The sequence below is a fragment of the Lagopus muta genome, chromosome 9 (genome assembly GCF_023343835.1).
Source record: "Lagopus muta isolate bLagMut1 chromosome 9, bLagMut1 primary, whole genome shotgun sequence".
Taxonomy (NCBI): Eukaryota; Metazoa; Chordata; class Aves; order Galliformes; family Phasianidae; genus Lagopus; species Lagopus muta.
The window spans coordinates 18,915,068-18,936,547 of NC_064441.1; the positions used below are offsets into that span (position 1 = coordinate 18,915,068).

At 42.9% G+C, this 21,480-nt stretch overlaps 2 protein-coding genes across 4 annotated transcripts in view; one reads left to right on the forward strand and one right to left on the reverse strand.

Moving 5' to 3' along the window:
• Positions 1-1,855: 1,855 nt before the first annotated feature.
• On the reverse strand, positions 1,856-20,615 carry SEPTIN2 (septin 2). Of its 3 annotated transcripts, none has more exons than XM_048955240.1 (13): positions 20,518-20,615; positions 18,284-18,316; positions 16,612-16,732; positions 14,283-14,369; positions 13,378-13,501; positions 11,995-12,129; positions 10,217-10,334; positions 9,204-9,305; positions 8,783-8,928; positions 7,899-7,982; positions 6,161-6,218; positions 5,260-5,372; positions 1,856-4,873 (listed from the first exon to the last, which is right to left on the reverse strand). In XM_048955240.1, exons 2-12 carry the CDS (start codon positions 18,290-18,292, stop codon positions 5,268-5,270), a joined length of 1,089 nt encoding a protein of 362 aa, XP_048811197.1. In that variant the 5' UTR covers positions 18,293-18,316; positions 20,518-20,615; the 3' UTR covers positions 1,856-4,873; positions 5,260-5,267. The 3 variants fall into 3 exon arrangements, with proteins under 3 accessions (XP_048811197.1, XP_048811198.1, XP_048811199.1); XM_048955241.1 differs by lacking the exon at positions 20,518-20,615 and adding an exon at positions 19,045-19,153; XM_048955242.1 differs by lacking the exons at positions 18,284-18,316; positions 20,518-20,615 and adding an exon at positions 17,289-17,406.
• Positions 20,616-20,723: 108 nt separating this feature from the next.
• The window catches only part of LOC125697707 (high density lipoprotein binding protein), a 35,395-nt gene continuing 34,638 nt past the window's right edge, over positions 20,724-21,480 (forward strand). Inside the window, exon 1 of the mRNA XM_048955229.1 lies at positions 20,724-20,874. The gene's annotated coding sequence lies outside the window, so the exon portion shown is untranslated. The remainder of the gene's footprint in view (positions 20,875-21,480) is intronic.

Here is a 21,480-nt window from a genome sequence, read left to right on the forward strand (position 1 = left end):
TCAGTCACCTTTCTCTGAGGTGATTAGAGATTTATGAAGAGGAAAGAGGTGACCAATATATCCACACATCAACTAAATGGAAAGCCTAAAAGCAAGCAGTGTGAATTTCACCTGCAGCACAGCCATCCTAATATTCAGAAACACCCAAAACATGTACAGGAGGCTCTAAATTAACTTATTCCCTGTTGAGGAGCCAAAGTGGCCAAGGACTGAACTCCACCTACCAGCATTCAGAGATGGGTCACTGCTGTAGGCAAGGCACTGTCATTCTAACTGGGACAAGAGGAACCTACAAGAACACTGCTCCAATGGTTTGGATGAAGAGAAAGATGCTGGAACTCTGCAGGACACCAAAGGGAAGAACCAGAGATATGGCAGCCATTTAAACACACAAGAGAAAAACACTTCTCTGTAGAATCGTGAAATGGCCCGGGTTGAAAAGGACCACAATGAATATGGAGATGATCAGGAGCATTTCATGGCACAGGAGGAGCAAAAAGGACTGGCAATGTAGTATTCTTAGAAGTGCAGGGATAAATGGAAAAGAAACTGTTCAGACCAAAGGGTTTAAAAAGAAAAGGGAAAGATACACATAAGCAAGAAGTGGATAGTCTGCACACAAAATCTGCATCCCAATATCTTCAGCTGCATTATTCTACAGCACATAAACATGTCAATTTATCTGCACAGTGGTATGCTAACAATGCACTGCAATTCCTTCAAAATAACATGAGAGCTGTGCTTTATAAAGCAAAATTAAAATAAGACTTGCTTCAGCACTGAAGGACACAAGTTAGCAATATTGCCTGCAAAAATGAATTAGTGTAACATTGCTCCTAGCACTGTCAACAGTAAACCACTGCATGAAGGGCTTGGAGGTGGATCATTGGTAGATGTACTGTGCAGGTTGTGATCTTAACACTTAGACCACAATGCTGTCATTCGTATCTTTGGAAATCCCAGTCTTTTCTCTAAATCAAAAGCTTCCAATGTGTTTGCCTAGCTTTATGAGGTGTTTTACAAGTCAGTTTTGCCTTTCTAGTTTAGTCCTCATCCACAACGATCCTTTTCTTCACATGCACAGAACACATCCAGAAGACTTATTATGTTTTTCAGATATTTCATTGTGCAACTCTTAGTGTAATTCCTTCCAGTGCTTCTTCCCAGAATTGGATTTGAATTCTGCAGATCACAACACCCATAAGTCTTACCGTGCCGTGGTCTCCCAGCATAACATGCACTTTCCAGCAACACAGAGCAATCCAAGACAGCAATTTGAAGTGAGCTGCATGGATCAGTGCGTGTACAGAAGTGGCACTTCAGATTGAATGAGTATAAATGTCTCTGATGTTAAGTTGCTCAGGAATCTGAAAACAAGGACACTGCCTGGTGCTCTTAAGCTGTAACAGCCATAAGGGTGGCTGAAGTTGTTTCACAGGAAGTTGAGCCCTCAATTATCATGAATTTCTAATATAGAGTTCAAACAGCCTTTGACCATCTCTAGCAATGAAGCACGAACTCACTGGGGAATACAACAACCCTTGCACTTAAAACAACACCTACAAATAGCTGCATTGCATGTTAACTTAATAACTAAGGGACACATTTGGTGAGAGCTGCTGAAGAAGTGAAGTCCCATAGCTAGAGCTTTGGCAGCTCTGGGAACACCACTGGGAAAAGCACTGCACCAATAACTTTGAACATGTACAACATTCAGTGGTCATAAGGAATGCAGGTTCATCACTGCGTTCTCTTTACACCATGTCTGAATGACTCCTTTGTAATTAAAACACATCACCACAAACAAACATTGCCAGGGTTGATTACAACAAGGAATCCAAACAGAGGAAAATTTATTATTTTATTTTAGCATTTTTATTATAGCCTTGGCTAATGACAGGACATAAAACAGAATATAACAATAAGATTTCTGTACCAAGAGCAAGTCATTTTTGCTACCAAATATAAAGCTCTGCAAATTCAAAAGTACTTTTACGACCAAAATAGGAACACCAACAATGCAGTACCAGAAAACAAACTGTGGCCAGTTGAGCACAACAAAATCGACCTTTTTGTCCCCAAAGTTTTCTACCAGTAGCTGAATGTTTTGTTTTTTTTTTCCAGACAAACTTCAATCTGAGAATGGTGGTCTCACCTGTTATGTCTCACCACACATCTCCTGACTGCAAGGCCATCACAAGAAACGTGAAGGAGAAAGAGCCCTTCATTGACATCAGGCACACTGCCAGATCAGATCACTCCCAGAGACTCACAAAGCCATTTTAACTGGAAGGCAGCTAATTACAAGTGCCCAAACACTTGATTTTTCCAATGAAGAAAATACACGTGAAAATATTTATTGCTTAAGAACCATCCACAATGCTTTACCCTGATGACATCTCTCAGTAGATACACGTTATCTCAAAGGACAGTAATTCCACAGGTAGTGACCAAACAGCACTAACAGCACAGACAATCTGCTTTTGTTCCCACCATGAAAAACAAAGGCAAAATAAAACCAACACACGCACACAGTTACATGTATAACCAGGGGCTGGTTTGGATACACTTGAGGTTTCATAGTTCAAGTACTGGTTCATATTGCTATTGCAGATTATCTTACCCTACTAAGCTTATATGTGAAAACACCAACTTCACAGAGTTTGCTCTCCTTGGCAAAGTGGGCAGCACCTGCAGCATACTTTGCTCAGAGCATTTCACAGAGATACCAGGCTGATAGATTAAAAGTAGGCAAACGCTGCAGAATCAGAACAAAGCACGTTTGTGGCAACTGAAGAATAGGATGGGAGTTCACCAACTATTTAGTGATAAGTGCATAAGTTCTTCTGGAATAGCTAGAGTCATAGCATAATTCAGGTTGGAAGGGACCTTTAAGGACCATCTGGACCACGTGCCCTGCAAAGAACAGGGACATCTACAGCTAGATATGCTGCTCAGAGACCCTCCAGCCTGACAAGTGATTCACAAAAACATAGCAAAAGATTTAGAAATAAGGTGCTGTGGATTGTTTTTTGTTGTTTCTGGCAACACAAGTAAGGTGCCACCTCATTTCTGCATGCTGTTTAGAAAAGGCCAGACAAGAACTTAGGAGTGTGTGCTTTTCCATTCAAGTTCTATACAAACTTATTTGACATAATGGGACTTTGTGCTTCTGTGCATCTAAATATATAAAAGGTTATCATTTTCACTTCAGAGGTGAAGACTGCATGAGTCATGGAAAATAGGGAATAACTGCTTTTGCAAGGCAAACTTGAGCTCCCTAGAAAAGGCAGTGATGGAAGATCTTACTTCACATTTTTAGAAAGATTCAAATATAAAACAGTTCACAAACAGCAGTTTCAGGCAGGCAGAAATTTCAGCTGCTTGGCTAGATTAAATACGTCTGCTATTGAAGTACCACTGAAATTATACATTAGCTGTAGAAATCTTACCATTTTTCAAAGGAAAGTTTAAAAACTATACAAATCATTGCTACACCTGAGCTCAGAAGAGAAAAAGTTGGAGTTTTATCTGCTTGTTAGCTACTCAGATAACAACTATTCACATTAGTAAACTGACTGACCTGATTGCTGGACTTATCAGAAGTACTCAAAAAGCCAAGCACAGCGCATGGCTGCTTATCCTTATCAGCCACCACACATGGAGCTGCACACTACAACTGTTACTATGGACTGCAGACAATACCTGCCACGATATGCAGCCAAGCTCCAAAACAGCTCCCTTTCTGGCAGTGTCAAGGAAAGCCACCTTGGCCTTTAAAAATAAAAGCTGAAGAAAAGCACAGCATATTGGAGCCACCTCAGAAGTCATACTGTTCACTCCATCTTGGAGCAGAACCTGAAAATACAGTTTGTGCTGATTCTGTCAGGCACAGATCACTTTGAAGAAGAGAGAGAAGCGTGCAGTTGTGTGTAGTATGTTTTATACTACAATTAACAGTTTGCAATGCCCTAAAAATAGTATGAAAATACTCTTCAGTAATTACAGAATTCATACATATTTGGATATGGAATCACCCATGCATAGAAAACTCATAGAATGCTCTTTGGGGTTTATCTCATTTAATATATCAGCATTATTTAATCTTATGTGGCTACAGCAAAGCCAGAAAACAGCAGGACTGGTTTGTGCTGACCTACAGGAAACTCTTTAAAATTATCTGCAATACAGAGGAAGAGATTTTAGGCAGTAAACAGTGAAAGAACATCTATCCTTCAGGGTTAAATCTGAAGGACACAACGCCTGTCATATAAAATGGAGTGTGCCCTTATAGAAGTACTGCCTTTTAGTTGTTTCATTAAGACACAAGGCATGCCTGGAGTTTCATTAGGTACTTGCAGAGACCAAGGAAATCTGCACTGAGCAGAAACAGAGGAAGGGCTATGGTCTCACAGACACACACCTGAAAACACTGCAAAAATTTAAAACTAACCTTGCAGGGCTCCCTAATTAGTGACCATTACACACTACTGAACAGGATACCACTAACAGCTGCTTAATCTTAAACGTAACACAAAATTAAAAACAGGGAGTTAGTATCAAAGAAAGTCATCTAACACCATGTCAGGCAAGAAAAGTTGCAATGACTATTTTGTATCCCTAATACAATGGGAAACTGAAGATAAGCTTAATATAAAAACTACTAAGCAAAAACAATGTCAAAGGTGTACAATATATAAAATACTGACTATGTGTTATGAAATACGTATCACAAGAGTTACCACGATGCATTTCCACGTTAAACTCCAAAATAACCTCCAAGTTGCACGTTGAACACAAGGCATTCCTCCTGGCACAATGCCACCAGAATTCGACTCCAGAGGGACTCCTTTAAGCCAGAGTGTAACGTAACCTGCAAACAGGGCAAAAATGGACATTTTAATACCTGCTATCTTCACACACTTAGAAAACAAAGTAGTCATTTTGCTATTCACAATGAAACAGTGAGATCACCATGAGTTTTAGAGCCACCTGCTTGTACAACCTGAGAGACTCCTTCCATGACTCTTGACTTGTGTGGTATTTCTGGAAAGAAATGAATATGTACACACATGTACATACACATGTTTGTAAGATCTGTGTAGTTTAGCTTCAGGTCCCTTCAAACGCCAGCTAAACTATAAAATGAAAATGAATTCAGAAACCTATGCAAACCCATCTTGTAAGCACCTTTCCAAAGCTTCTTACTACTATCCACAACCCAAAAAATCCTCTTTAAAGGCTATTTGAACATCTTACCACAAGCTTTACACATTGTGTCCTTGAACTGCACTGCTTTCCCCTTCTCCACCTTGCATTTGCATCTGCATCTGCGCCTGCATTCTCGCAATCATCTCCTGCATGCGACGGAGCTGAAATACAGCATAAGAGAACCTTCAGCCTTACCTCAGAATATGATTCTCTGCTGCCACCACACTGTTAATGATACACATTGAGATGGGATGCACATCTGCACTGGCTCGACCTGACAAGTTGCAATCTTAGGTTATGGACTGTTTGTCTACCACTCATATTCCAACCAGGAAGAGGCTGGAAATTTGCTGACTGAAATCAATAAGCTTTCTTATTGTAACTTGGGACTTGTAAGCATCCCTAAACTGAAGTGTTTTCTTACCCCAAAGTTAAATAAGAAAGAATGGTGCTGTTGAAATGCTGAACTCACTACAGCTTTTACATTTGTTTGCAAAACAACTGGAGCTATAAATTACGGATTTATCATAGTGACAGAACAAGAGAATTTCCACATTGTCTTTTATTCCTGATAATTCCTACTGCTGTTTCCTCCTTTGTTGCAGAGTTGAATTGACTTTTTCCTCCCAGTTTGCAACTGCTAAGTTTAGAACCTTTCCATCCATTCATACCATCCATTCAAGGATGGCTCTCCCTCCCCACACAACATGCAGAACCACCATTATTGACCAGCATGATTAAATCTGACATTGCATTTGTTCCAATAAATCAGTATTCTGAAAACCCCCATATCACTCCATATTGTTTTTTCTCTCCCTTGCATAGTATTATTAGCATATTAGAACATTCCATCCTTCCCATCACAGATTATCATCATATAAATCACCTATCCCAAAAGAGAAAAAGATAAAGCTTCCCCCATCCAAATAATTGAGATTTTTCATCTTACTTCAGCTTCTTTTTCAAGCAGAATCTGGTCTTTATTTACTTCCTCATCTTCTATTTTCCTAAGATAGAAAAATATTGTTCAGTAACATGTTTGTAGGCATCAGTGAAAGCTATTTCTGAACATTACTCAAGTAGAGCAGTTTGTCTGAGCATGGTGTTATCTTAGCTGACTGCAATTGGAATACCACACAATTCAGAAATCTGAGTACACTGTGCTCAATTCTTTTTCATTGGTGCAGTGAAGCAATACAACTAAATCAAACCAAGTTCAAGATAATGCTGGACAAGATACTTTACATGTTACTTCCCTATTTTTGTTAATATCCAGGAACTCTGAAACTCTGTTATGCCCAGGTGGAACCTTCTTTTGACAGTTCTCTCTTATTTCTAACATCATGAACCACATTTGCTATCAAACATCTAGAAGGCACACATCAAACTATGCTTCTTACCCTCAAAGCTTTTAGTAAATGAAAAGCTGAATCCAAGAAGATGCAGACCCTCAGCCTGTTTCCAGTACAGCACTGTACTTAAAGTGAACGCCATTCAATAAATCTGTACACTTATCTTTGAGTAAACTTGCTAGGATACATTTGTACACGTTTCTACTCAAAACCAAAAGCACAAAGCAGCAAACCACTGTACGTATCTGCCACCCTTCCATCCTTTATCCTCTTCTCCACTTAAGAGTTTGAAGTTTGATTATTTTTACAGTATAATCACTTTTAGTTCTTCCCCAGTTCCACAGATTCCTTGGGTGTAATGTGTAAAAGTACAGCACAAACCCTGATTGCTCCTGTCAAAGTTAATACCTTCCATCTGTATCTAAGGAAACTGCTGCTTAATGGGAACATTCAATTTTACATTGAGAAACTGGGCAGAAGACTACTTGCATGTACTATATCTTCAGGATTTCATACACTTGCAAGTGCATTTTCCTTATCCCACGCTGCAATGCGGAAGATCTGCTAACAGACCTCTTAATCAGCAAGAGCACTATCGAAAGTGCAAACCAAACACTCCTATTTCTGAAACCAGACCAGGCATGTGACAAAATCTATGGCAACAGCAGGAGAAAACTTTGCAAAATGTATCAAACCCACTGACACGTGCAATTAAGAAACCCTCTAGTGGTTGAAATAAGAGAAGCAACATAATCTATGTTAGGAAGCACTCAGTCTCCATAAAGAACTCACACTCAACTTCAGAGACTCTATTTGGTGTTTTTTTTTCAGAAACAGGGTGTTCTACCTGCCTCTTTTACCACAGCCCAAAATAGGACTGAAAGACATTATCCTGTGCCTGCTGTTCAAAGAGAACTATTTATTTATATCATGTTAAATTAACTACCACAGGACTGGACTTTCTTTTCTTAAAGCTACTTTCTTAAAGTCCAAATAAGCAAGTCAAAGAAACGATTCAATTTAATGAATCAGCACTTACCTAACTTGCATGTTTTTAGAAGGTGTTCATCATACATTTTCCCTATGTTTTTACCTTGAATACATCAAGCAAACTGTGTTCAGACCTTAAAGCAGAGATTTAATTATGCTCCTTTTAAAGTCACAACTGACTCAGATTTGCATCATGCTTTTTCTTACAGTGAATGTAAACGGATTGATTGAACTTCTCACTAACTGCCCCTGGAGAGCTGCAATTAAATGGTGGGGGGAGAGAGAGAGAGAAGACCAAGAAATGAGTTCAGAGGAGGACGTGGCCTGCAGCAATAAGATGACAACCTGCCGCCTCGCTTGAGCCGCTCAGAACGGAAGTTCTCATAGTGAAGATCTTGGGTCACCTCCTGAAGATCTTGCATGTGGGTGCTAGAAGAATGCGAAAAATGGAAAGGTAAAACATCAGCTTGGTTAAGCACCACATTGGGTCAGCATGTTCAGCGTATGGATTCATATAACACAACAACTGCAGAGCTGATTTATGTTAAATCAGGGCTACAAAAGGCAAACAGCACCCTGGATTATGAGGCAGTCCAAACATAAGCCATACCCCCATGTGACACAAAGCAGTGCTGGGCAGGGAAAGTAGAGCAACAAAGCCTGAAAAACCTTAGCTGGAACAGGCTGCCCAAGGAGGCTGTGGATGCCCCATCCCTGCAGGCATTCAAGGCCAGGCTGGATGTGGCTCTGGGCAGCCTGGGCTGCTGGCTGGCGACCTGCACACAGCAGGGGGTTGGGACTGGATGAGCACTGTGGGCCTTTGCAACCCAGGCCATTCTGTGATACTAACCAGCAGACTTTTGAAGTCTAATACTTTGCAAATATGTTTATATAGACAGATAGCTTAGAAATAGAGATCTTTCAACAAGCACGAGATGAGAAAAGCAACCTGCTTTACATTCTTGGGCATGTGTGTTCAACAGAAGACTTGGACGCAAGATTATTTTCATAGAATCATGAAGTAATCCATATTGAAAAGGCTCTGTGGAGGGTGTTGGTCCAATCCCTACCCTGGCCAACTAGATTAAACTTGTTCACAGCCTCCTCCAGACAAACTCCTCCCCTTTAAGGATTCCACAGTCTCCACAAACCCCCATTCCAACATCTAAGTATCTTCCTGACTATTTTTTTTAGTTAAGCTATTATTGAATTGGAACTTTTAAACTTACATTAACATGGTCCTCAATTTGAGGAAGTCATTATGTTCTGGATTCTCCACTTCAACGACACCCCACGGGTACAGCCGACCTCGAACTTTTTTGCCTTTGGCTTCAATGAGTTGATTGGATCCCACTACACAAAATGGAATGCTGGCCTGAAAACCCAAGATTCAACAACTACTAACAATGAACTAGGACAAACAACACAGCAACAACTCTTGTTCTACTCAGGACTGCATATTATGGTAGTAAATTCGTAATGCTTTTAATTTGAAGCTGTAAAAAAAAATAAAATCATTATTATCACCATCTTTCCAATAGAGAAGCCTGAGCACACAACCATAGTGACTCACTCAAGGTCTCAAAGGTCACTTAGGTATTTTGATTAAATGCCACCTGAGCATTCTGAAAAGATACAGTACATTCATACCTTCAGAAGTCTGGTCTGCTCTTTAAAATCTTCATCCTCATCAGATTCAGCATCAGGCAGGTGATAAATCTTGATGCCATGCTCTTCAATTTCATCCAGAATCTGAGATTTTTATACAATATATTGAGATAATGTACACAAAGTGAGCGCTTTTAAAGCATTGGGTAAACTGATAAGCTAGGCCCAAGTTCAAGAGATTGTGTATATCTTACTAATTCAAATTTCTTGCCAACTACATGCTTTTAAAGAACATTTCTTCATGACATTCAACGACTGCTTCCCACACTTTCAGACAAACAGTGGTACATTTCCTCCCTGCTGCTTTATCTCAACATACCAAAATTTCCACTAGTTAAAAATTGTATTTGCAATTAGATCAGCTTCTATTACAAAAAATCAGTACCTCTAGGAGAATTGCCCAGTAGCACTGACTGTCGTATAGAAATAAGACCTGCAATTGAGCCTTACAGCATTTCGTATTACAGCTAGAATTACATGCATTGCTAGCCATGAAATCTAATTTTAAACAAAGCTATAGAAACAATGCAAACAATTTGGCCTTCCAATTCAGTTTCACATTAACTGTAATTGACAAAAGCAAAGCACAGCCTTCCTTGCTTAGGGAATACTACTATATTCTAGTTTTACTTGAGAACAAAGCTAAGTTCCAGCAGATCAGAGATGCTTTGTCCCTGCCTTGGAGCTGATCAAACAGGTGAGGGAGCAATCACCACTACCAAACATATTTAAATGTATTTTCCAAGTTTCAAAATTGACTCAGTGTAATTGTACGTGCAGCCAGTCTGCCATTTCACAGGCAACACTTTAAGGGTGAGTTCCAATTAAATAAACAATGTTAAGAACTTAAAATACAAACACATGTATTAGATAAAGGTACAGATTGCATATGAGATTATATTTTCTTGTAGAGGTTGAAAGAGACTCCTCTTGAGAGTGACCACACTGCTACAGCTAAAATGCAGCACTTTTTTGCAAGCTAGAAAAATACTTACCCTTTTCTTTAGTCTCTCTCGCTCCTTCAGTGAAAGCGTGTCAGCTTTTGCAATTACTGGTACAATGTTTACTTTGTTGTGTATTGCCTTCATAAATTCAACATCCAAAGGCTTAAGGCTAAAAATAAAACAAGGGAAAAGTTTGATTTATTTTAACATAAACGATCAACATCAATCAGGTTGGGAGTTTTTATCGTTAATGATGTCTCTGGGGCTGCCTGGCCCTGATGTGGAGAAGCATGACTGGGGGCCACTGACATTCTAACAGAAAGCTATATCAGCTGAAAATTCCTAAGCCCATAGGGTCTGGCAGGACTCAGCCCAGAGCACTGAGGGGTTAGGGGATGTTCTATCAGGGCTCCTCTCAACAGTTACCAAAGGCCTTGGGAATCTGCTAAGCTGTGTGCTGACTGGAAGCTAGTCGATGTTACACACATCTATGAGCAGGGCACAAGAGGAGACCAAGGAAACTACAGAGCTCTTAGTCTGACCTCAGTCTGGAAAAGTTATGGAGAAGATCACCCTGTACACTACTGAAAGGCATTTAAGATTATAGGCAGTCAACATGGGCTCACAAAGGGAAGGTGCCACCTTAGTATTTGTTCTCCTGTGATAAGGTTAAGTGATGAGCTGGCTGAATGGCCGAGCTCAAAGGGTCATAGTGAATGGGCAGCCAGTCACCAGGGGAGTTCTCCAGGGCTCAGTTCCAGGGACTTCAACACTTTTAATTATGATCTGGATACAGGAATTGAATCCAGAAGTTCACTTCTGAATTCAGGTTGCTGACCTTACTAAAATGGGAGGTGCTGTTGACTCTCCAAAGGGACAAGAGGCCCTGCAGACTGATCCAGATACAATGGAGCACTTGACAATCAGTAATTACATGAAATGCAATAAAGGAAAATGCCAGGTTCTGCACCTGGGACGAAGCAATGCCAGACAGGTACAAGCCTGGGAGATGAGTGACTGGAGAATAACTAAGCAGAAAGGGATCTGTTGGTGCTGGCTGACAGCAGCATGACTAGGCAGCGTGCCCAGATGGCCAAGAAAGAGAACTGCACTTCGGGGTACATCAAACACAGCACATCCATCAGCATACGTTCAGCATCAGTGCAACTTCACCTTGAATACTGCGTGCAGTTCTGGGCATAGTGATGTAAAAAGGATGGTAACATAATAATCAGATACACTAGTGACCAGAGGAGGACAACAGAGCTGACAAAAGGGCTGGATAGCATGTCCTAGGAGAGGCTGAGGACACACTGCCTCACCTGAAAAAAAGGAGGTGAAGAGGCAAGCTCACTGTTGTCTACAGTTTACAGGAGGGGAAACTGAGGTGTCAATCTCATCAGCCTGGTCACCACTGACAGGACGTGTGGGAACAGCACAAAGCTGCACCAGGGCACATTCATATTAGGCATTAGGAAATATGTCTACTGTGGGGGTGGTGAAACACTAGAACTGGCTTTCTAGAGAGGTGATTGATGCACCATGCCTGTTAGGGACCAAGTATCTGGATAATGCCCTCACTAATAAGCTTTAACTTTTGGTTAGCCCTGAGATGGTCAGGCAGTTGGACTTAATGATCCTTGTCAGTTGCTCCCAACTATTCTCATTCTCTGTGTAAGGAGAAAGACTTAGAGGCAACACTAGAATTTCAGCAGTTCTACACCTACTTTAAGGAATGGCAATCTGATTCTGAAGATTTACATCAGCAGGCACAAGAACAATTCCCTGCAGTCAAATCATTTCAAAAATGCCATGACAGAAATACTCACCCGTGACCAAATGGTGAGATGAAATAGAAGCAGCAATGCACACGGTTATCTATGATGTGCCTTCTGTTCAAACCACTCTCATCGTGCAGGTAGCGCTCAAACTGCTCATCGATGTAGGAGATTATGGTCTTAAAGCTGGAAAGCAAATGGAGACTTGAACTGTGCTCACTGCCAAACGGCCAGTACTGTAATGTTACCTGAGAAAGATCACTGAAAAGACAACTTGCTGATAAAACAACCTATGGATGAACAGAATTTACTGGTGCTGTCAGACCATATGTGCACACCTGAGCGTTCTAATTGAACTGCAAAATAACAAGCAATTCTTACTGCTATGCATAATACATCATATGTATGCATTGTACATGTATATTAAGATAAAATATGCATACATTACACATAATAATACATTTCTTAACTTCTAAGCAAATTACTCTTGAGCTAGTATTCACCTTGTGACTAAGCATTAATCACACATGCTGAAGATACTCTAAGTTTCTTATTCCAAATTGATTTAAAACATCGAATTGTTGATGCTGATGCAAGAGCAAAGTCAGCCAGCAGCTGCAAATGCAGGAATCTCACATCACTACTGCTCTGAGTTGCATCTCCCTGAACCACTTCACCTTACATACACATCTGTTTAGTTTGAGAGCTACACTCCTATTGCATGCCTGCCAGTGGTCAATGCCATAGGCTAAGGACAGGAATACCAGTTTATTACTGAATGGAAGAATAAATAAAACGTTTGCCTTGCATGAGATGTTCTGATTCCCAAGTAAGGTGGAGAATCAACATAAGCAAAGCAACAATCCCAAATAAGTCTTTACTAACGGGAGCATTGGAGCAACGGGGAGCAGAAAGTGAGGGCAGCACGATGCTGCAGTGAGAATGGCTGAGATGATGTGCGAGTTCTTGGCAGAAGGTGGGCAGCAGAGGTTATGGCTGAATGCCATTCATCTCTTCATTTCTCAGTACTTATCAGAACCCAAACTTTCTAGAAACATCAGAACCCTAAGGTGATGAAAATGCACTAAAAAAAAAACAAAGCACAGAATCTTAGAATCCTCAGATGATGGATTTGGACAACATCTAAAGGTGGATTTTTATTTGCACCAAAGAGTAGACAAATTACTTTATCTTTCTTTAATTCACTGTGTCACAGAGGTTCCAATGCTTTCTGAATATTAAAAAAAATGTGAAGTACACAATCTACTTAAAAACCTGCCCCAAAATCTCTCCAAACATCACAGCTCACATTCAGTACTTAAGCTAACCCTCCAAAAAAGGATGAGCTGGGCAGTTATTTTCACCACCCCCCCTTTGCACAAGCACAGCGTGGACACTGATCTACAGGTGCTGACTGACATTCTGTGCACATACCAATCTCTGCAATTGATAGCATCCCCATATCCAGGCGTATCTACAACTGTCAGACGTAGCTTCACGCCCCTCTCTTCTATTTCAACTGTTGAGGCTTCAATCTGCACAGTGCGTTCAATCTTCTCTAAAAGATAAGAAGTTTGGTGTTTCAGAACAGAATCTATAAGAGGTCATTTTGAGATCAGATCAGATTAAATGGCAGGTTAGAAAACAGATTTCTTATTTTATTATTTTTTTACTTCTCCTCAAGTCTCTGTAGAAACTGAGGGAAAGAACACCTGACTGAGAGAAAATTTAAGTACTCAGTATTTTGAAAAGCAACACTGAATTATACATAAGATCTTTTTTCCTTAAGGTTGAAAGTGATAAGTGGTTTTCAGTCAGTGTGGAAAGTTGCTACAGCAAGTTGTTTAACCAGGAGCTAAGAGGGAAAAACAGCATCTTCCTCTGTTTTCTTATGATATTCTCTTTGGCTGGATCATTGCATGCCTTGTTTAGTAGATTCAAAAAGGGCTGAAAAGGAAAGTGCACATCCACTAAACGGGCAAAGGAATCAAACTGCAAGCCTGAGGGAGCATTAAAAACGTGCATGTTCAAAATCATAATAGATTGAATACTGAAAAAAACATTCTGACTGTTTCAGTTGATTATCTCAATGTGATGTGATGAACACTAAGCAAAAGGAGAGATTAACAGGTTGCTGCCAGTACAACCCTTCAGCACAGCCAAGGACTAAATGACAAGGGCCAGGTACTGAAGGAACCAGATCTATCTGGCGGTTCAACTATCAGAAAATACCTCAGTATGATGACAGCTAGAAACAATAACTCAGCTATTAACAAAATCCAAACATAAAAATTCACTTCCAAATTGCCAGAACAGAGCAACAGGAAGAGTGTGCTTACCAGCAGCTCCTGGGATTATCCGTTCTGGGTAGAGGTCTGTCAAGAAGAGGCTGTTTATTAACGTAGATTTTCCCAGTCCGGATTCACCTGGGGTTCAGCATACAGATAAACTCAATATATTTGCATAATTAATCTCAACAGTAACCAGAAAGCAACATCTGACTATATCTGATGTGAAAAACAATCTAAGTATTTCAGTTGTCATTTAAAGACCTACAGCTTATAACTTTGTATTAGAAAAAACTTGCAGAGAATCTTGAATAACAGCTGATCCACCTCAGCTTTATAATGCACTTCCTCAGAGGTTTCTGATGATTTCTAATCAGACCTGCTAGCCTAGTGGAGTCCCTAATTTAAAATTAGACATCACTTCCCTTTTCACATCTTCTGGTTTGAAGGCAAGCTTTTCTGCTATCATTAACAGAATTGTAGGGGTTGGAAGGGACCTCCAGAGCTCATCGAGTCCAACCCCCTGCCAAAGCAGGTTCCCTACAGCAGGTCGCACAGGTCGGCATCCAGGCAGGTCTTGAACATCTCCAGAGAAGGAGACTCCACCACCTCCCTGGGCAGCCTGTTCCAGTGCTCCGTCACCTCACTGTTCCATAATTCCATATAATCCAGAATACAGAAGCTCACACACACTGAGAAGTAAGAGAAATAGCTGCTATTCTTGTTTAGAACACCTCTCTCCAAATGAGATTTTACCAACGCAGCCTCTACAAGTGAAAGAGGCATGCAGACACAGTGATTTAACACTCACATGGCATCAGCTCAGCAAAACCAAGACAGCTTTGACTGTGACCAGCAACGCTGTCTGCTTTCAGTGTGGGTAAACAGCACATCTAAAACAAATCAGTTTCCTTGTCTCTCAAAGATAAGCAGCTTTTTTTTCCTGACTGAGTACTGATAGCTTAAAGTCCTGATCAGATGGTAAGAAACATGGCAGGTTAATGAAGAGTTATAGCTCAGTACAGACGTTATGATATAGGCCATGAGGAACACACTTAAATGCCATGCATATTTCAAGAGGAAAAAAATTAACATTCCAAACTACTGAAGTAATCAACAATTTAAAACACAGTTTATCTTCACTCTCATCAGCTCCTCCCTCTGCTGGTGTATCTTACAGCATCACTCCAAGTTTCCAGTGAAGTTACTTCTGTGCAAGTTCTCTTGCTGTAGCTCTCATTTACCCCTTTGAGCAGTGGCAAGCAATAACATCACAGTCAGATGAGGCACAGGGGGCTAATTGGTGTCACTCTGATACCATGCCATTTCTCCACTGTTTTCTATTTCAGCAGACAGCAGAAACAACCATTTGGTCTGAATAATCTTGGACAGCGTTCTACCAGGACTATTTCAGGTAGCACTATTTGCAATTCACAGAATCACAGAATCACAGAATCACCCGGGTTGGAAGGGACCCCAAGGATCATGTAGTTCCAATCCCCCTGGATTTTAAGCACCCCAACCTATTTCCTACATGCAGGACCAAAAAATAGCAAATGCCAAAGAATCACAGCAGATACCATGACTTGGAACATCTAAAGGCTGGCTTTACCCTTAGGTTTTGTAAGGTATCCATTATGATATTATCCTAAGCAAATCCATTGAAGCAAAAATTAAATGACTCCTAACAATCATAAGGTAATTAGCATGCAGTATAACCTCATTTCCCCCTGTCCCTGCTCTCTTCTTTCTTCCCCTCGCCCCAGGTAACAGGAACCAACCACCACCAAATTCTTAGAAGCCAAAACTAAGGGCCAGTGCAGACCAGCACCGTGCTGCTGAAGACAGAACTGGGACAAAAGCAAAACAAGGGCTGCCATTTGGCAGAGCTAATGACAGGTTGAAGGATAAATGCCACCTGTAACTACTGGGATCCCAAACAATCAGCAACTCAAACTCTCACTTATCACGTCCTGTCCCATCTCTCCTTTGAAAGATCTACCCAAGGTTCTTTTGAACTACAGAAGCAAAACGAATAGTTTAATACTATTTTCTTAATGAAAAGAAGCCACCAGGACTTGTATTCATACATGAGAGCAATTTTAAGTTAAATTTTGAGCGGAAGGCTTGAACCCTGTGAGACAGAAGGAAGGAAGTAACCATAATTGGAGCACAAAACAGAGTTCTTTCACTTCAACCACAAAATGATTACCATACATGGCTTGTGATACCAAAACCAACAGATGCATGAATTAATAAAAGTACAAAGAAGTGTTGCAGTGCAATGCTTTCTGACACGAGTTAAAGCCTTACAACAGCAGAAGCAACATTCACTTTAATTCTGAATTCTATATCAGAACACTACACAATGTTTCCTTACCGACCACCATAAGAGTGAATTCAAACCCCTTTTTCACAGACTTGCGATGGACCTGATTGGGAAGGTTTGCAAATCCAACATAACCGGGGGTTTCTGGATTGGTAAACTGAGCAGGCTGTTGCTGAAATTAAATCAGACAGTAATAAGCAACCACACAAGACACAGCAATTTCAAATATGATAAACTAGAACCAGAAAAAAGCATAGAAAAATCCGAAATTTCATAAATCCTTTGGCTTCCCAAAGCTCTGCCTCCTGCCCTTCTCTGGATGCAAAAAATAACTTTATTAGAATCCCCCAGTATTTAAGACCTGAAATCACAAGTTGAAGGTGCATGATCACAGAGAGATTCCCTATGCAAGTCTGCCCATTATTCAACAGATTCACAACGAATATAGAAAACCTAGGATTTGAGAAAAGTTCCCTTTACTTTCATCTAAGACCACCTAAAATAAGGGAAAAAAAAGCCTCAAACATTTACTTACTGAAGCATACAATACATTTACAGCTACACACTTCAGCAGTAACCTCACACTAACTTAAAAAAAAAAGCTTGCTGTAACACAATGGAAAGCACAGCAATGACAGCACAGTAGCCAAGTTCCAGGCTGCAGCAAGTAAGAATTTGCTCAAGTGGAGCAGCTGCAAACACAGAAACAAAGGAAAGAAACTGCTTACCCTCAGAAGGCCTCAGGCACACAGGGATCTCCAGCAGGAGACCCTCAGCTCACTGCCAACCCTAAGTGAGGTCTGGGAAGGGCTGGATCCTGGCTCCATCCTTCCAATCACTCAGGTACACTGCATGCACCTGAGCTCCCCTGGGTTGGCCCTGCCTTCCACCAGGTGCTCAATCACTGCTTCAGGCCACGACCTGCATTTCTGCTACACTTGTGCATGAGGCTTATGCACTTAAACAAGGAAAGCCACCATTACTCCTGTGGTTTTTTAGCACGTCCAGCCAAAAACAGTACTTGTGAAATGGCCGTCACCTGCTGGAAACTTCATCAGAGATCTCTTTTAAATGGCAAAAACAACACAGAAGTGCTTCAAATGCTCTCTACTACAAATGCTGCAGGTAAATGTTCAGACCTGTCATTTTCCCTCTTCAAATACATTACACAAGTAGCTTTTATTCGTTTCGCTGTGATAACTTAACGTTTTTACCCATTACATCAAATGCAAGAGACAAATAATGAAAATGAAATGAAAAATGAAAAATACTGGTATGCTGGGATTCAAGTTGCCACATTTTTATGAAGGCCTTTGCTGAGTAGATCAGTTGACTGACTAAAGAAATGAAGACGTGAACAATAAATTAAACACAAGAACATCCTTTCCCTCAGTTATTCCTGCTCAAAACATAGCAGCTGAATGGGAGTTTCAGTGAAAACATAACATGGAGCTTCTTGTGTGCAACTCCATCCTTCTGGGAGCATCAGCTAAGGACAGAGGTTTACCCTACGTGTGTGAAACTATTCTAGTGTCTATGTTCCATAACTCAATCATTCGCTGTCATCTTCTAAATGTGAATTCTGTCACAGTTGTGAACTGCAAGTTTAGCACGCACAGCCCCACCAAACACGAGGTAACAGACAAACATTCCGTGTGAAGATAAAACTTGTAAGACAAAACTTTTAGAATGTTCCCTTTTAGGGCAGAAACGTTATTCTTACCTTGGACATTTTTATGGAAGCTCAGGAGCAATTCTGAAAACACAAAAAATGTTTCCCAGGTTATTAAAAACCACATGAGAAAAAAAATAACAATAAAAATCAAAAACCCCAACAAATCATTGTCCACTTTTAATGCTAACTTAGAAAAGGAGTGCCTCTGAATGAACGTGCACGTTTTGAAACAGTACCAGTTGCTTTTCATAGAGGACCAGTAGCTGAATCTCCAGCATTAAGGAGCACAATTCCCAGCAACCAGTAAGCAGTTTATTCCTATTAGCGTGCAATGAACTCAAGCAACACAAACACGGAACTCTGAAGGCACCACATATATGACAAACCATATTGCAGCCTGTAAAAGAGAAGTTCACATCCGTTCCAGAAACTAACCAAACCCAAACACGCCGCTAAAAGGCATCTATTCAGAGGAAATGGTTTTTTTCAAAGCTCAATAAACCAACCCATGCAGTCTTTTCTTTTTAAACCTCCTCCCCCTCAGCACTTCCTTTCATGTTTGAGAGCTTTGCAAAGAGTTGAGGCTTCAAAAGGAAACATTTTCTCCTCCTCTTTGGTCAGGATACTCAAAAACTCAACCATCCACTTTAACTGTCGCTGCCAAGATGGTCACATGCAGCTGCTTCATTTTGAGGTGGGAAAAGAAAAATCTGGCGCCTCTATAAGAAAGTCTCTAAACAAAGACCTGCCAACACAACAGGGCTTCTATCAAGTTTACTTGCATGACTCCAAGAAATCATATAACTTACTCTGACAGTGCAAGAAAGTCAGCATGAGTTGATGCACTTTGAGTCCCCTTTCCAGTTCCTCCTCTGGCCTAGGAGGTATCTGTTCCCATTCACAACAGCCACAGATCAGAGCTGTCTCTCTCTAGCTGACTTTCATTTTGTCAGAATGAAATTACTGCCACCTGGCTCTTTCCATATTCCAGGCATGCTTGCTCTTCCCACCCTTCCAGAGCAGGGAATCATAGCTGATTATAGCCACAAAGTTGTTATCTTTCTCCCATTGAAGCATTCCTCAAAACTGCTCAAAGTGAGCTCCTTTTCCTTTCTGTACCACAAAAAAAAGAGCTAATTAGATGCTTAAAAGCGATGACTGAGAGCTAAAAAGTTGTAAAGAGTTGCATCTTAATAAGCCTAAAGGCTGTTGCGCTGAGTTCTATGTCCACAGCAGCTTTGTGAAGCAAATACCACAGCTGTCAGAAATCATCACCAGTTTGTTAACTGTCTTCTGCTGGGCACAGAAAGGCTGGGCTCCTGCCCATCTGACCCTGGCCAGTTTGCTCCAACTACAAGATGCTTTTCTGAAGGCAGAGCCAACTAAAAGTGCCATGCATCGAAGCCGTTCGCTGTTGTTTCCCACGGAGCTGAACTCACACAGATCTGTTGTCCTGATTACGTACGCAGAATAAAAACCAGGCAACTCGCTTCTGCGGTGAAAATTCATCCTAAAATAAATCTGCAGCGTTTCCATCAGTAAGCTGACGTGTGAGCAACGAAGCATTCAGCTGCTAGAGATGCTCCTCGGAGGCTCTTCCCATCTCGGGAGACCGCTCCGATAAGAAACGTCCCTCCCAGAGCGTTTCCTGCCGGCTGATGTCATCCAGCCCCGCTCACCATCAGGAATTCTCAACGCCGACCAGAACCGGATCGTGCCGGAGCATCCTCCCGGCGGCAACGCTTTCCACCCGGCCATCTCTCACAGGGAACTTTCCCACAGCCAGCAGGATATATAACTATTCGTGCACACTAAAGCGCGGCTTCCCCGTGCTTCGAGCACAGATCTCCCAGGCTCGCGCCTCCAGGGCAGCTCCCACACAGACACACGGATCCAGCCCGGCTGGATGCAGCTGGCAGCGCAGCAGCCCGGCGCCCCGCGGAGCGGTTGCGTTCTCTGCCCCTCATCGCCTCAGCTCTTCCCATTTCCACACAGGAAACCGCATCCCCGACCCCCCTCCTCCTCCATCCCACGAAGGGGACTTCGCGCTTATAGATGAACTGTGAGCGCTAAAGGGCTTCGAGCGAGGCGGATGCGGGCGGGATGCCGCCAGCGCCACAACCCCGGCGCCAGGGCCGCTCGGAACCCTCAGCCCTCATCCCCCAGCATCACCCAGAAACCCGAAGAGCCGCCGTCGTCCCCGTCTCCGACTGAGGAGAGGCTGCAGGCCACCCCCGCTACAGGGAGGAGCTCCCGCCACCCGGCGCCCCTCAGCGCCTCACCTGCAGATCCCGCCGATGGCCCGGCCGCCGCTCCCGCGCTCACGCACCCGGAGGAAGGAGGGGGGAGGGGCAGCAACGCCCGCCCTCGCTCGGGCCACGCCCCCTTTGGCTGAGGCCACGCCCCCCGCAAGCAAACCCCACCCCCTCACTCACAGGCCCGACCCATGGGGAGGTGCCGCGCTTAACGCCAGCGCGCGTGCGCCCGCTCGGTTCCCTTAGCAACCCGGCGGGCAAGGATACGTGGGGGAGGGACCGGCGTTGTGCGGGTAGGTCACGCGAGTCCCTCTTCTTCACCAAGATGGCGGCCGGCCTTTCGGCCTCGTACCCAGCATAGGCTTCGCTGCGGGCCTACTAGAGGTAAAGCCGTTGCCGGTTCCCGCCTGTACCGGCCGAGCGGGAGGGAAGTGGGGGTGGGGGGGTGCCGCGACTGAGCGGGGAGGGACGGCGGGGCCCGGCTCTGCAGCCGGGCGGCCTCTGCGCCTCCGACAAGATGGCGGCAGCAGAGAGACGGGCGCCGAGGGCGGAACGTCTAGCCAGCGCCCCGCTCCGCTCTATGGTCTGGGCCTCTCCCATTGGCGGGGGGTGCGCCACGTGCCGTTGGCCGCCCCCCGCGAACCATCGAGACGGGGCTGCACCGAGGGGCCGCCCCCTCCCCGTTAGCGGCCATCCCCGCCGCGCTCCGCTGGGGCGGACAAAAGCATGAGTCATGGCCGTTTCTCTCCGTGCTGCGGCCGTCCTCGGGGCCCAGGTGCTCCCTGGTGGTTTTCAACGTGAGGCACGCGGGTGTGGTCGCCTCCCCAGCGCCGCGTGGGGCTCCTTGCCGCCCGGCACCTCGCCTCTGTGTGCCTTTAGCAGTCCTAAAGGACTCTTGCACCGTGGTGCGGTCAAAGCGTGAGGCAGACCTCAGGTTTGTGCCGCACGGAGCCAGGCCCCGTAATGTGCTGGGGGATAAGGCTGAGCTGC